At 33.8% G+C, this 15,140-nt stretch overlaps 1 protein-coding gene across 1 annotated transcript in view; it reads left to right on the forward strand.

Annotated features, from left to right (window-relative positions):
- The window catches only part of LOC105626073 (potassium/sodium hyperpolarization-activated cyclic nucleotide-gated channel 3), a 155,606-nt gene extending 144,965 nt beyond the window's left edge, over positions 1–10,641 (forward strand). Inside the window, exons 8-14 of the mRNA XM_012207387.1 lie at positions 5,955–6,104; positions 7,033–7,251; positions 7,347–7,493; positions 7,992–8,109; positions 8,236–8,512; positions 10,099–10,234; positions 10,495–10,641. Coding sequence (XP_012062777.1) covers positions 5,955–6,104; positions 7,033–7,251; positions 7,347–7,493; positions 7,992–8,109; positions 8,236–8,512; positions 10,099–10,234; positions 10,495–10,641 — 1,194 coding nt within the window. The remainder of the gene's footprint in view (positions 1–5,954; positions 6,105–7,032; positions 7,252–7,346; positions 7,494–7,991; positions 8,110–8,235; positions 8,513–10,098; positions 10,235–10,494) is intronic.
- Positions 10,642–15,140: the final 4,499 nt, after the last annotated feature.

Below are 15,140 nucleotides of genomic sequence, written 5' to 3' on the forward strand. Positions count from 1 at the left end.
TATATATTTGTATCTATTCTCTTTCTGTCTGTCTTCTCATTCTAATTTCCTTTCGTTCACTACTTGACTGTTTGTTGTTTCATCTACGTCTCCTCGATCCTTCCATCATGTACCCTCTCTTTTCCTTCCGCGTCCTATGATGGACGTCCTATGATGGAACCGATGGACGACCGCAAACCGCCTGTGTTTCCACGCACTATCTTGAAACGCTTTTGATCGCTAGACGGTGTGCACGATCCTGTGAAAACGAGCGCACGTAATTGGGCGTCCCTTCTCTGTCGCTTTGTTGCAAATTGCACACTGTATATCAACCTGAAGTGTGCATCGCTACCTTAGATATAAAGATGCAGAAGGAAAATGGATACAGATCACACGTGCGAGCGCTAACGGAATAACAATTAGGGTGCAATGCATATGAAAGTAGAGCTCGCTTATCTTCCCCTACCGCTGCTCTGCAAACGATTTTCACCTTGTAACCACCCTCGCCAGCCGCGCGTCTTATCCACCACTATCCGCTCTGTCGCAGTCCATTCCTCGCTCTCTATCGCTGCTTCTCGGCCGAGAAAGTGCATTTTTATCTGTGTAATATCGTTGCTATCAATGTGCTTGCAAATTCGGAAAAAAAAGAAAAACGAAGACATAACAGAAAAGCGAAGATACTTCGCTTTCTCGCTTCGTGTGGCTTGGCTTGCGCGAGACTTAACGTGACGTTTGGCAGCTGCGTTTTGTTCGTCATCCCTCATTACGCTCATGATCACTCAAATTCGTCTCGGCCGAAATGCGAGGAACTCTTTCACCCTCACGACAAACATTTATCTTCCGTAAACCCCGTACCTCGTCTCGGTTGTTCTCTGTTGTGTCTTTAGTTTGCAGTACTCACTTTTGTTCCGGTGTCGTTTTAGAGCGTTTGTTGTTGCCACTTACAATCGCCATCCGTTAATTAGTGCGCTGACTCATTGATCGTTGATTGTTCATTAATCATATCGTGGAGACATAACAGAATCAAGCTTTCATCTTTTCTAGACCTGTGACTGTCTCGTAGAAGAGAAGGTTGATGTTGAGTTACAGTGTATCATTTACCCTATGTTTCCTTCTTTCTTCTTTCTTTTCTTTTTATTCTTGTTAATTTATGAAACCATGCCACGCACGTACATATATGTCGCATCTCTCATTAGACATCGACAATATATGTATGCGTGCGCGTGTGTACATCACGTGTACACGATCTTTTTTAATTGTAGACCAGGTAATGTATTGAGCTATATGTGGTCTAGTCCGTAAGTTTCCTATGTTTTCTTACTTGTTTCCCGTAGGCGCAGAAACAGTTACCATTGATCATCATCCATGGAGTATCATAACACCCGATAGATACTAGCCAGTATATTCCTAATATATTTTACCGCATTTAGATAACCAGATCTCCGCCCTTCATCGAAATCCTACGGCGATTGGGCATCGATGCATTTCTCGTCACCTTTTACATTATTGCATTGTCTGTTAATGGCCATGTCTACGATAATTGTAAATGCGACTCTTTTATAACTAGGTTTCCGACGTAATCGCACAAGTGATAAAGCTATGCAAGCCAACTTGATAACTAAATTTCTCTTATGAATATTATATTATTGATATAAAAAAAATTCTGATTAATTTAATTTAGATAACTTAATTGTTAAAAAATAACATATTATAAATTAATGTAACCTGAATTACATATTTTTCGTTTATAAGTTTCATAAGCATTTATTGCTGCAATTTTATCATGACAAAATAAAGAAAGATTGTATGGAATTTTTCCAAAATGCATGGAACTAAGTTATCTTCAACAAGATAACACATCTGTTTGAGCTTATTATATGTCATTATGTCATTACTGTCGGTATTGCAATGGCTCTATCATTTCTGCGGTTTAAGTGCAAGAATAATTACCTAACTGTTATACAGGGGGACAGGTCCCACTGCCGTACGATTTCAAGATCATTATATCGCGATTGCCCAAGACTCGACAAGAATCTCGTAAACAGCTTCACCTATTCCTCGCTTTACTTCGCTTAGATTTATTAATAAATTAACCGACACTAATTTTTCATCTGAGATGAGTCCTGCAAGAATTTTCTTTGCGAGAGTATCAAACTTTCGTAAGTTATAAGAGCACGAAAGTGCATCGAGTATGATAGATATGGTGAGCGATAAAAAGAGAAAACTTGAAGATTTTAACTACTTGAGGGTGTTGGGCAAACGCGTTTAAGTTCGGAAACTTCAGTTTGTCGCCGCATAACGGGCTCGGAAGAATTTTCTTCGCACATGCCCCATCGACGGCGCAATATTCTGTATCGGAAATTCATTTGCGCCACCGACGGAGTATCCGAACGGAATCTCTCAAACACCAAAGATCAAATACAGTGCATGACACAGTCATTATTGCAGCGCGCGTGTCGCGTTTCGTTGCGAGTACCGCACGCATACGAGTGCGGAAGCAAATATATATGTCATCGCCACATATGTACATACATTATGTACATACATGAACATGAGTCGCACTTCATGATACCTTCAATGATCCTTAGATAACTCTATCCTTATCTCTCGATTAATAGGAGGACGCTGAGACTACCCGACTCCACCAACCCTTCGAGTATTATCAATCGCTTTTTGCCGAATCCTTTATAACAAATAAAATCAAATTAACTTCTAAATAAATTTCTGTTTACATATAAAAAACTCTTATAAAAATTCGTACGTATAGAAAAATAAATGACAAAATATATCTGAATTCAGAAATTTGGACTCATTGCTATTAATGAATGGGGATGCTGGAGTGACAAAATTATTACATTACAATCGTATAAAAATCTCCAAATTGTCTGAACAGAATAAAAATCTTTTTATGGATTAAAATAGCCGCAAAATTAAAAGATAGTGCAGTGGACTTTATACTAAAATCGAAAAAAAGTTAAGTTTTAATTTTTTTCGATTTTAGTATAAAGTCCATTGTACCACCTCCTAATTTTTGCATTTAGTTAATTCAGAGATTTTTATTAATGTCGATAATGTGGTCTCTCCAGCATCCCCAAAACTATATATTGTACATATCTCTGTTAATATTTCACTTCAACGCACAATTACTAGGAAAAGAAGAAACAAGTTACTTAATTGTGCGTATTAATTATTGAGAAGACGATGCAGTTCTCCATGTGAAAGATAATCATCAAAATAAGATATGGATCGGAATCTCGAAGGGTTAACTCGGTAAATTAGCCATGTCGGTGCGTTCTCCGCGTGTTCTCCAGCTTTTTATTTTATGGACGGATTCCCATATCGTACTTATTGCGCACGTTGGAGCCGAGCAATTTATAATTCACGTTTGGATTCGAACGAACTATATCGACGTTATGATAGAATGTCGATTGATTCTGGCTCTTTTTTTTCCTTTTTATGTATGTCATATTATCATAAACATGAATATTATCATGAACATTTGGCGCATAAGCGGTTTGAGAATCTTGGCCCAATCAGTTGCAAATGATTGATATTTTTTGTTAGAGCATTCGTAGAATAACCAGTTATTTATCAACGTTTTAGGTTATATTGAATTGTTCTTTTGTGTGCCACGTGATGCGTATTTTCTAATGTAGCATGCTTTTCTTAACGGACGAAAAAAGAAAGAATTTCAAAAATATGAGAACGACGATGACAACATAGGAAAAGTGTGACATTCTCACTCAAACTATACAGTACTCCGAAATTTATGAGTTAAAATACTACAGCAAGATGATTTTTAAGATATAAAAATTTAAATTATAGATTTAACCAATTATGATTAAAGGGCCATGTGTCCGTGAATCGCACATTGACATTGTTAATGATCTCACATTTCATTCACAGACAAAAGATTATGTGCATATATAATGTCGGTATAATACCGTTTGTTGCGTCTTAAATTAAATAAAAAAATTTATTTTATTTTTTTCTTATTATTTACTCTTAATATTACTTACTATTAATTTTTTTCTCTCAACAGTATACTGATTACCTACTGATACACCTACTTATTATTTACGTAATATTAATATTATACTACTTACTATTTACTTACATATATACCTTGTTGATTTATGACTATGTGAATTTTAAAGTGAAATAATTTCGTTTATCATTACATTTCAATAATTTTAAACTAACTGATTAAACTTCGCTCGATTATGAATTACAAATTTAAATTTTTCCCACGTCTCTGGATATATTCAGTTTTTTTTTAATGTTGATATTTCTATAATTTGTTGACTGTTATGATAAGTTAAAAAAACATTAAGGCTTACTCTATTTGTGCAAAGCACAAGATTAGTCATACAAAAACTTTAAAAGTGGGCTTAAAAAAATATTATAGATATTGCATATGCAAGTGAATATTTAATTTAAAAATATCGTTATTTTTTCACTAGTGCTTGATATAAGAAATAATACATTTTTTTTCTTATATTTATTATGAAAGTGTTTTACATACATATTTTTTGTTATATGAGTGAATATATTTAAATTTCATTAATAAAATACTCATTTAGATTTCTAAGGATTAAAAATTAAGCCAATACAATAAAAAATTTTAACGAAAAAACATTAAAAAATGTAAACGATTTTTTTATTAAACAAATATGGAATTTTGAGTATCACTATATAGTAGTGTTTTTATAGTGAAGTTAAACAATTAATTATTTTTATTGATCGACTTATTTACAAAAATAAGAATAATAAACGATGAAAATCAATATATAATCAATATATGCAATACGAGATATCCTACAGCTAATAAAGACAAATAAATAATTGACAAATAAATAAATAATTGATAAATAATAATCGACCATCTAGAATTTAATTGTTTAAATAAAAAAATTATTTACGCACATATCAATAACATTGATATGTTGACGTAAAATAATTTTTTTTAATTTTTAATGAAATTAAAAATCGATTAATTAAAAACTAAAGAGAATCGAAAGATACATAAATAAAAAAAGATTAGAATTATTATAATAAAATAATGGCTCATATGTATGTCACTTTGCAATTATTTATATCTTATTCATATCTTCTATTGATATGATACACAAATTAGTAGCGATATAATTCCGATAAATTATCAATTTATATTATTCGTTACATTTTCATTAACAATATCAACTAATTCGCAACAACCTTATACGCAATATCTTTTGTTTATTGTCTGTATGTATAACATGCGCAATTAATATTATCAATAGATAATATTAATGAATAGATCGTTTAACTATCTATGATTGGCCAGTTTTTAACCTTATGTCCTAAAAACTACCGCAACTTATTCCTTTGAAAACTTTCTTGCTATAGCATTTTGACTCGCGAATTTTGAGACACTGGGTATATCTGCGCTAAGATCTGAATTTGAACATTGATTCATATCCATTTTGTCTTATCCATTTTGTCTATAGTAAAGATTTTTTAATCAATTACTCCGTTAAGTAACTAATAGTTCCGCAAGAAATTAATTTAAAAATAATTTAAAATTTCGCAAAAAATCTTGAATTTCGATTTTAAACACGGTTTTATCTAAAAATTTGCTGTTTTTTTCATAAGCGAATGAATGATTAGTTAAAGAATAAAAACAGTTTCATTTTCTACAGAATTTGTACCAAAATATTTATTGAATAATTATCAATAAACGATCGGATCTTAGTGACGGATTCAGTCACGTAGTTTACTCATTATTCTAAATCTGAGCAAAAACAGTAATAGAACCAATTGTATTCAATGAATTATATATCTACCGCGTTTTTGTGCAACACTCGCTTACTTGCTGTACACTACGCAATCGGAGCTTTGGATAAACAAGAGAAGAGATAAAAAAAACGTGTGAGAAACATTCCGACGCGCCCGATTCGGCACGAGAATAAAACTCTTAACATTGTTGTTGGCAGTTCCTGAATATGGCGTCGGTGTTCATGCGGATTTTTAACCTGATCTGTATGATGCTCCTAATCGGCCATTGGAGTGGCTGCCTGCAATTCCTGGTCCCTATGCTTCAAGGATTTCCCAGTAATTCATGGGTAGCCATTAACGAGTTACAAGTGAGTAATTAACGATATTATACACTGAGAAAAAAGATTTTGTTAATTTAACAAACTACCAGTTGCAACGAATGATTTGTGACAACAAATGTCAGTACTAAAAACGAATACAAAATTTTTCTGTCATGGAGACTGATGCTAGTCTGCTCTTCCAATCAATTATTATTAGTAATAGAAGCAATCATGTATCTGCTGGATAGATTTTTATTTGCCAGCCATACTGATTATTTACGGAAGGTACAATGACAAATCATGTTTAACAAATGTGATTTGTGTTGTATAAATCACGTATTATTTGTTACATTGACAAATAATGAGAAACGATTCGCAATAATAATTGATCGATTCGTTTTCCTCAACTCATCACATTTCTAGTAACATTTGTTATCACTGTTCCAATAACAAACTCATTTCTCTCAATGTATTACAATACACTGTTTACGATTTTAATAATCATTAAATTAATATAAACACAATTCCAGGATTGAAAAATAATCTGTTTAACATCAGTTTCTCTACATTTACTTTTATTCAATTTACTTTTATTATCTTCTTCATTTCTTTTCTTTTAAAAATTATTTAATATATCGTTTTTTTAATTATTTAATTTCTCTAAAGCTCAACATTCATTCAATTTATTTTCATTATCTTCGTTATCTTCAATTAATTTCTCTTTTACATTACTTAATATACCAATTTTTTTAATTACTTATAAACAAGAATACTTTTTTCAATATATAAAAATAAGTAATAAAACTGTAGGCGACTAATACGTAAAAATTATTTGGCGGTTTAGCAATCATGAAGTGACTTTTCAAGGAGCAAGAAATCGGGCGAAGCTCCGCGCAAACGCTGTGCACTTTGTGCTAAAATTAGCGATCGATTTGCAAAATGTATTTCCGTGTTACAACCTGACGCCTACTTGCAGGACTCATTTTGGCTGGAACAATACTCGTGGGCCCTCTTCAAAGCCATGTCGCACATGCTGTGTATCGGGTACGGTAGGTTTCCGCCACAGTCCTTGACCGACATGTGGCTCACCATGCTCAGCATGATCAGCGGTGCGACGTGTTACGCTCTTTTCCTCGGACACGCGACGAATCTCATTCAATCTCTCGATTCCTCGAGAAGACAATACCGCGAGAAGGTAGATAACACATCTATAACAATGCCAATATAATCGCGCGAGAGTAACTCGCTCGGAGTTTACCGAAATTTAATTCCTGCCTGACTTGTTCGTAGGTGAAACAAGTAGAGGAATACATGGCCTATCGAAAACTACCGAGAGAAATGAGGCAGAGGATCACGGAGTACTTCGAACATCGGTATCAAGGAAAGTTCTTCGATGAGGAACTGATCCTTGGAGAACTGTCGGAAAAATTGAGAGAAGTACGACAGGATTCATATAAAATACTTTATTTAATTGAGACTAAAAATTTAATTGAGATTAAAAATGATATACATATAATATTTTGATAATTGTGAAATTGAAAATCCAAGAAATCTCATCCTTTCTAATTAATGATATTAAACTATTCGCGTGCACTTTTGCATTCAGAATCTTTGCACTTTCTCTTTTCAACGCATGAATATATATTTATTTTATTTTATAGGCAAATTTTTTTGAGAATTCAAGCAACGTGAATAAATTTACTAATATTCAACATAATATCAGTCTCTAGAAAAAACCTATTTTGAGAAAATATTATATATCACGAAAATATTTCAAGGAAAGCGGATAGAAAATCTAAGAAATCTTTTATTCTTTCCAATTGATGATATTAATATTCAATGTAGTATCGATTTTTTAGAAGGCATCGAAAAGATTTACCATATTTAGATTAAAGAAAATGCAAATATGTCTATTGAAATCATGCCTCATTTCAGGATGTGATAAACTACAACTGCAGATCGCTGGTGGCGTCCGTGCCCTTTTTCGCCAACGCCGATTCGAATTTCGTCTCGGATGTCGTGACGAAACTCAGATACGAAGTCTTCCAGCCAGGTATCAAATGTCATAAATGCGTTTCCTATTCGCTAAATAAAACGTCTGGGCGTAATACGAGGAAGAATCTTCTCGTGCGTCGCTCAGGAATCGTGCGTGATATTCAAGTGTGTGACATCATTGCAGGTGATATCATCATTAAGGAGGGTACAATCGGTTCAAAAATGTACTTCATACAAGAAGGCATAGTCGATATCGTGATGGCAAACGGCGAAGTAGCGACCTCGTTATCGGATGGGTCTTACTTCGGTGAAATCTGTCTGTTGACAAACGCGAGAAGGGTGGCGTCGGTCCGAGCGGAGACCTATTGCAATCTCTTCAGCCTCTCGGTGGACCATTTCAACGCCGTATTGGACCAGTATCCCCTAATGCGCAGAACGATGGAGAGTGTTGCCGCCGAGAGGTATAAGCTTTGGTTAGGTTTGTTCTATCGAGTTGGTGTGCTAATAGATGTCAATCATCACTCCCACTCCCATCTACTTTATTTGAGCATTTCGTACTGTCCGACAAAACGGAGATCAGTCATTTGCTGCCTGGAAATCATGTCGCTCTCGCTTCAACATACGATTTTCGTATGTGTTTGTTAGAACTCGACGCTTGTTTTACACACACATACACACACATACGTTAATATTTATCAAAAGAAATATTTATCAAAAGAAAAATTTAAAGCGACTTTTGTCGCTCATTAATTTTTTTATGAATTTTGAGCGAGATAGTTGGGGAGTTGGGAAGAATTTGAGACAAATTTATGATAAAAGCGCACTAACTTATGACGCTGCGTTCTGTAAAGCGCATGATATATTATTTAATTCTTGTTGTTTATCAAATGTGTAAACAGGAATAAAATTACACATCGTGCACATCATGCATTTTACGGAATTTTCAGGTGATACTTATAATGAGTTGAGAGGGTTAAATCCGTTCGAAATATCTTTAATACGACGATATTTCGAATAATCGGAATTCATTTTATATTCACATGCATGAAAGGGAAAATATCCAATATAGTGCATATTTCATGAAATCGGATATTATCCGAGTGAATAAATAACAATTATAATTCAACATCGTGACAAAAGTTTTACACTCTCGACACATTCATTACATGATAATATTCTATACATGATAATATTCTATTTATAATTTGGCATAACATATTTTACAAATTATTTGAAATATCATTTTTGTCACACGTCCACATACAAACCAATTTTATGCAGACTTGATTATACAAAGAATTGTATTATAAATTTATAAATTATTTTCTCAGTGTTACGAGATTTCCGCTAAAATATTTACAAGCTATAAAAACACACTTGTTAAAAATATTTTCAATAGCAATCATATTTTTATAGTTTGTAAATATTTTATTAATAATTAAAAATAAAAATAAAGTAGCTAAAAATTTCTTAAATAAAAATTGATTATTGAGATTACTATTTTATTTTTTATCCAACAAATAAAAGTCTAGAGTCTATAACGATCGAAACTGGATCTTAAACACTTAAATAATTTTCATGTACATTTATATACCACATATATAGTCATTTAAAACAATTAATTCGGCGCGCAATTCAAAAGACTACTTACTGATATAAATTCACATGAAAATTATTTAAGCATCTAAGATTCAGCTTCGATCGTTACAAGCTTTATACTCTTATGTGTTATATATTCACATACGGTCTTAATAGATCATTTATTTTATTATTTGTTTCATATATTCGCATATTATTCAAAATTCCATGATTAGTGTGACAAAAATAAATGATTTTTTTATTAGTTTACTTCATTCGACTACCTTTAGCAGTGCAAGTAGTATCGAAACAAATAATAATGGCTGTTGAGTACAGATAAGCGGCGGGTGTTATAAAGCCACGAAAGGGACGAATCACTGTGCTGCTAAGTGGTTTAGAATTTGATGTGAATAGTAGTCGGTTATGTCCTGTGCGACATTCCCTACGCTTAATCATACTCTTCTTGTAGGTTAAACAAAATTGGGAAGAATCCTAACCTGGTGGCTCATCGCGAGGAAGATCTTGGCAGTGAATCAAAAACGATAAACGCCGTAGTAAATGCGCTCGCGGAGCAGGCCGCGCATGCCAGCGCCAGTGAAGAATCAGTAAGTATACGAATAAATGACATTCGTAAAATTTATAATTAAGCTATGAATATATGCCTTTTTTTATAGCATTTCTTCTCTCAACCAAAAGAAAAAATACATTATTATTCGACATATTTGAATCCTTAATCTTACCGATTGCAACTTATTCTTAATCTGAACAAATAATATAAATAAAATAATATTCTGCAATTTCTCGTATCTTTATAGAAATAAATAGATACATATGCGTGTCATCTTAATAAAATTTGTCATTTCAGGTACATAGTATGGAGCTCAGAACGCTGCCGGCTTGCCTCTTACCCAGACCAAAGTCTGAGAACAATTTCGCGAGCCAAGAACTTACGAGAGAAGGACGGAGGATCTTTCACAAGAGCGACACTTTCCACAAAGATTCGTATCAATGACGACACTCGTTTTACTAGCATATGCAGAGATACTAACGGCTCCATGTTGGAAGAATGATATTCTATTCCACAAGAACTTATCTCATCGATAGGATAACTATGGTGGTTTTGTGCCCGGTGCTAGGGCGATCCTATAGCAGCGGTCTATACATAGATATCGGCCATGCCAGTAGTCCTTTAGCAATCGATTTATAGCGCCTTCTTATATTAATCTGACGGCATTTTCGTCCAGGACCGCAAAACCACCGAAATCGAATCCTATACTCCAACTATGATACAGATTTCCGAACAAATAAAATAGTACAATAATGTATAAATACTATTAATGATATATAAAATTTTCATGAAAAAATTTTCATATATCGCAAAATAATTCCATGATGGAAAGGAAAGGTTTGAAGAATAAAGGAAAAACTTTTACATTTTAGGCCCCTTTATCTTTCAAACTTGATTCGACTCCTTTTATTTAGAAAATGATGACGAAGCAACTCCAAAGAATCGCGAAATTTTAATCTTTTACGAGCACAAGGAAGAAAAAAGAAGAAATATCTGTATCTCGATTGGAGAACATGGAGCCATTTTACGCCGTGTCTCTTCATTGAGAACAATCGCCGCGTCGCATCAAATGCAATATTAAAGATGGATGGACGCAGCGAAGAATGAAGATCTCAAAGACGACGAAGAGCAGGCCTAGAAGTTTATAGAGAATATGTAGCCCACATCGTGGGGAAAAAAATTAGGTATAATCCTAAGTAACAGTGTAACGAGCGTAATTCTCTGTGATTTTGCAAGTTGACGTTTCGCACTTTAGGAAAGAAGAAAAAACCAATATAATCTACGTGAAGAATTAGATTGCTCTTTTTTTTAAAGCAACAACTAACATAGAGAAATCGTCGTAAGATCAGAGTACTCCGATTAAGTTGACGCGATTTATCCTTAGCTTCGTACTGCATTAGAGCCGCGTAAATAAGTAACAAATCGTAATACTCCGTGCGGGGAAAGAAATACAAGAACAAAGGGGAAAGGTTCACATAAGATGGATTAAAAATATCTTATCGGTGAAGGCTCTTTTTCTGATTTCAGACGCGAAATAAGTTTGCGTTCCATGACTCCGCTTGTTTTGATAGATCCTCCTTTATTTTGTTACGTTTCAGTTCATTTTATATTATAATAACATTAAAGCCGCGAGTGATGATTACATATTGCGACTCAATGTCGGATAGACCGTCCTGGTACAGAAATATGATCGGTAAGAAGGAAATTACGGTTGCGCGTTTAAGAATCTGCGGACGAATCCAGAAAAAGAGAGAGAGAGAGAGAGTTTGAAATGCGATTATAAGAATTAACCGGTTCTACAAATCCTACCGAGGGCCTGAAGGCTGTGTTTACTTGTTGAGAGTCCTTCGGGCCGCTGTGGTTACATGTCAATGAATGAATTATATGCGTAATGCGAGCAAAGTATCTTTTTATGAAATGAAAACAAGAAAATACGCGATGTACTATAAAAAAGCTATAAATACTATGTAATAAATTATTATTATTGTTACGATTATTACTTGCAATGATTACTACACCACTACCGCATAATTAGGCGACTAAATAAATTACCAAAAAAATGATACAGTTATACACATATATGAAGTATTATGCATAGTGGTTAAATATCGTGTTGCAAGATAACCCTATAATGTTCAGCTTTACATACGAAATGGTTTGACACCAACTAAACCGATACTTACAAGCAGTTTATACATCATAATCCTCCCGGAGCTTGATCTATTGTATTCCGTTTTAAATAACGTTTTATAAATACCAATATCTTCGAGGCCAATTGAACCATACCGATCGATCTCGCTTTGCGTATTTTATAGACGCTAACCGAAATCAAACAGAATATTTCATTTCAAATACCTCCTAGCATTCGGCTAAAGAAGTTTTTAAAAGATAATTATAATACTATTTAGTTTACACAATTATAAATCCTAATCTGTGCTCCTTTCTTCTTAATCCTGAAGAGCACAAGTATATTTGTAGCATCATGTTACAACATAACATTCCTGAATTTCTATAAAATTACAACAAAACAAACATATTTTTATCAAATTCATTAAAAAGATTATTTTCTTTCCGCACTTTACATATAAAATTAATGAAGTTAACATATTTCTTTTAAATAAAGTATGTTTATGCGGCTGTGCTCTTTAGGATTAAAGGGGGTCCTTTCGATATTAGTAAGCATGCGATCGAACGCAATTATTCGCTTTTATTTTCTCTCAAATTCGAGATTGCGGTGTTCTCTTCTGCGTGAGAAATAAATCGATCATCCTCTATTAAAAATAACGCCCGAATGTTATTTTTATTTGTATGATGACGAGACTCCATTAGCGGGCGCACGATTGAAAAAGAGTGAGCCAATCGTTTTTCTAGTTGACGCGTACTCGTTATCGCGAATACATCAATGTACATATATCTTCACATAAGAGTTTAGACACGCGTTTCATACATATACATATGTAAACATGAACACTTACACACGCGTGCGAGAGGGAGAGAGAGAGAGAGAACGAGAGAGAGAGAAAATGAAAAAGAAAAAGTACCTATTTTTCATGTAAGAGAGACATTAGTTTTTTGTCATTATTTATACATCTTCAACACACGTCTCATACTCAATATATATAAATATAAATATAAATACTATATAATAGCCACAAGAGTGTAAGGAGAGAGAATGCGTACGAGAGGTCAAAACATTCCAATGGTAGAGTAGTCATAGACCGAATGTCGACGTTTTTATAGTTTAATCTGTACGAACGGTCTAAGATTAATCTGCCGGTTCGGGCCTAAGAGAGTACGCATTAATATATAAATATTATAAATAAATAAATATATATATATAACATTGTTACTGTGCTCCGAGACGAGTGCGAGGGAAAGAACAAAGTAATTGTATACAAAAGAAACAAAGGAAGCTGTACTCTTACTACCACTGCTAACTGATAGACACTATTTAGCCACTGTCTACTTATGTCGATAAAACGATAAAAAAAGAAAAAGAAACTGCAGCAAGGAAGTGCTGTATTAGTACTCTACTCGCATACATATACGAAATATTACGTGTACATAATACCGTACGTAATATGTACGTAAGGAGATACACATCTCTATAGCGCACTACAAAAAAGAAAACGAAGGAGAATAATTCTTTAGGATTAAACAGAGAAATCGTGTGACTATTTGAGGCGTGTGAACCTTACTCCATAAACAGACAAGAGTGAGACACTTATTAAATAAAAATAAAAAAGAGGTGAATAGTTTTTGTATTGAGAGTCAAGTCGCGCGTGAACAGCGGAATATATATTGGATCAGACTAGGGGGAGGAGGGCAAGAGGGAGGAGAAATAGATCCGGAAATCGGAAATGGACCCATATAGTGTCTGTACCGGCAATGAATTGAGTAGGAAGCCCGAAATTAAAAAAAAAAAGACGAGAAACGGGTCTACATTCGTTGCAAGAAATTAACCGGATAGCGTGCACTGGATTACAAGAGCATTAGATACAATTGTCGTCCGAGGCTGATTAAAGTGCGTCAATTTAGTCGCGATCTAGAGCATGCAGAATGGGATGCTGCGAAGAAAAAGACGAAATCGTAAACGGGTGTTTCAAATCTCACATATCAATCGTTCTGTTGAAAGATGTCGCGAAAGTATTCGCTGGATGCGAGAATTGTTTTTACAGTGCGCTCAGCAAAAACGCTTGACTGGTATAGCGTTTATTGTTCCCCTTTTTTTTTAGAATATTCAATCTCGCAGTTCACATAAAGCAGATTTAAGATTTGGACAAAATTTCCACGTATTATCTCTCGAATATTCATCGGTAATCTCATTCGTTAAATATCATGCTAAATGAGAACGACTATTTAAATTTATTATCTTTTAATATTATCTTCTCTTCGAAGTAGACTTACTATTTCCGTTTCCGGTTTCAAGGATCAAAAATTGTAAGAACGATCGACAAAGAAACATGCGACTGTCCAAAGCTAAATAAAATGCTATTAGATGATCCGCTGTTAAGTGTTTCTCAATAGTTTTCGCACGGTGACACGGTACTCCCAGAACAATTACAGTTTACAATAAAAACATATTTTATTCTTATTCCATTATGTGTTGCACTATTAAACATATCTGCAATATATAAAATTATTTCAATTGACCGTTTAAAATTATTTTAACTATATTGACAAATATGAACGTATCATTTGAAGATCCGCTATCATTGTCTGTTTTTCTAGAACTGTTCGAAAATCAAATGTGATTAAAACAACGAAATATGCACACATCAGAGCTCACATACGCGTGTGCGGTAATTCTTGTATAATATTAAATAGAAGTGTGTAATCACGTAGATCTTAACAGTTTCTTGAATGCAATGATGCTAGTACATGCTGCAGTTTTTGTTTTTTTAAGAAGCCATAAAACTCCACGATCGAAGAAGTAATAGGTA

The sequence above is a fragment of the Atta cephalotes genome (genome assembly GCF_000143395.1).
Source record: "Atta cephalotes unplaced genomic scaffold scaffold00001, whole genome shotgun sequence".
NCBI classification, from domain to species: domain Eukaryota; kingdom Metazoa; phylum Arthropoda; class Insecta; order Hymenoptera; family Formicidae; genus Atta; species Atta cephalotes.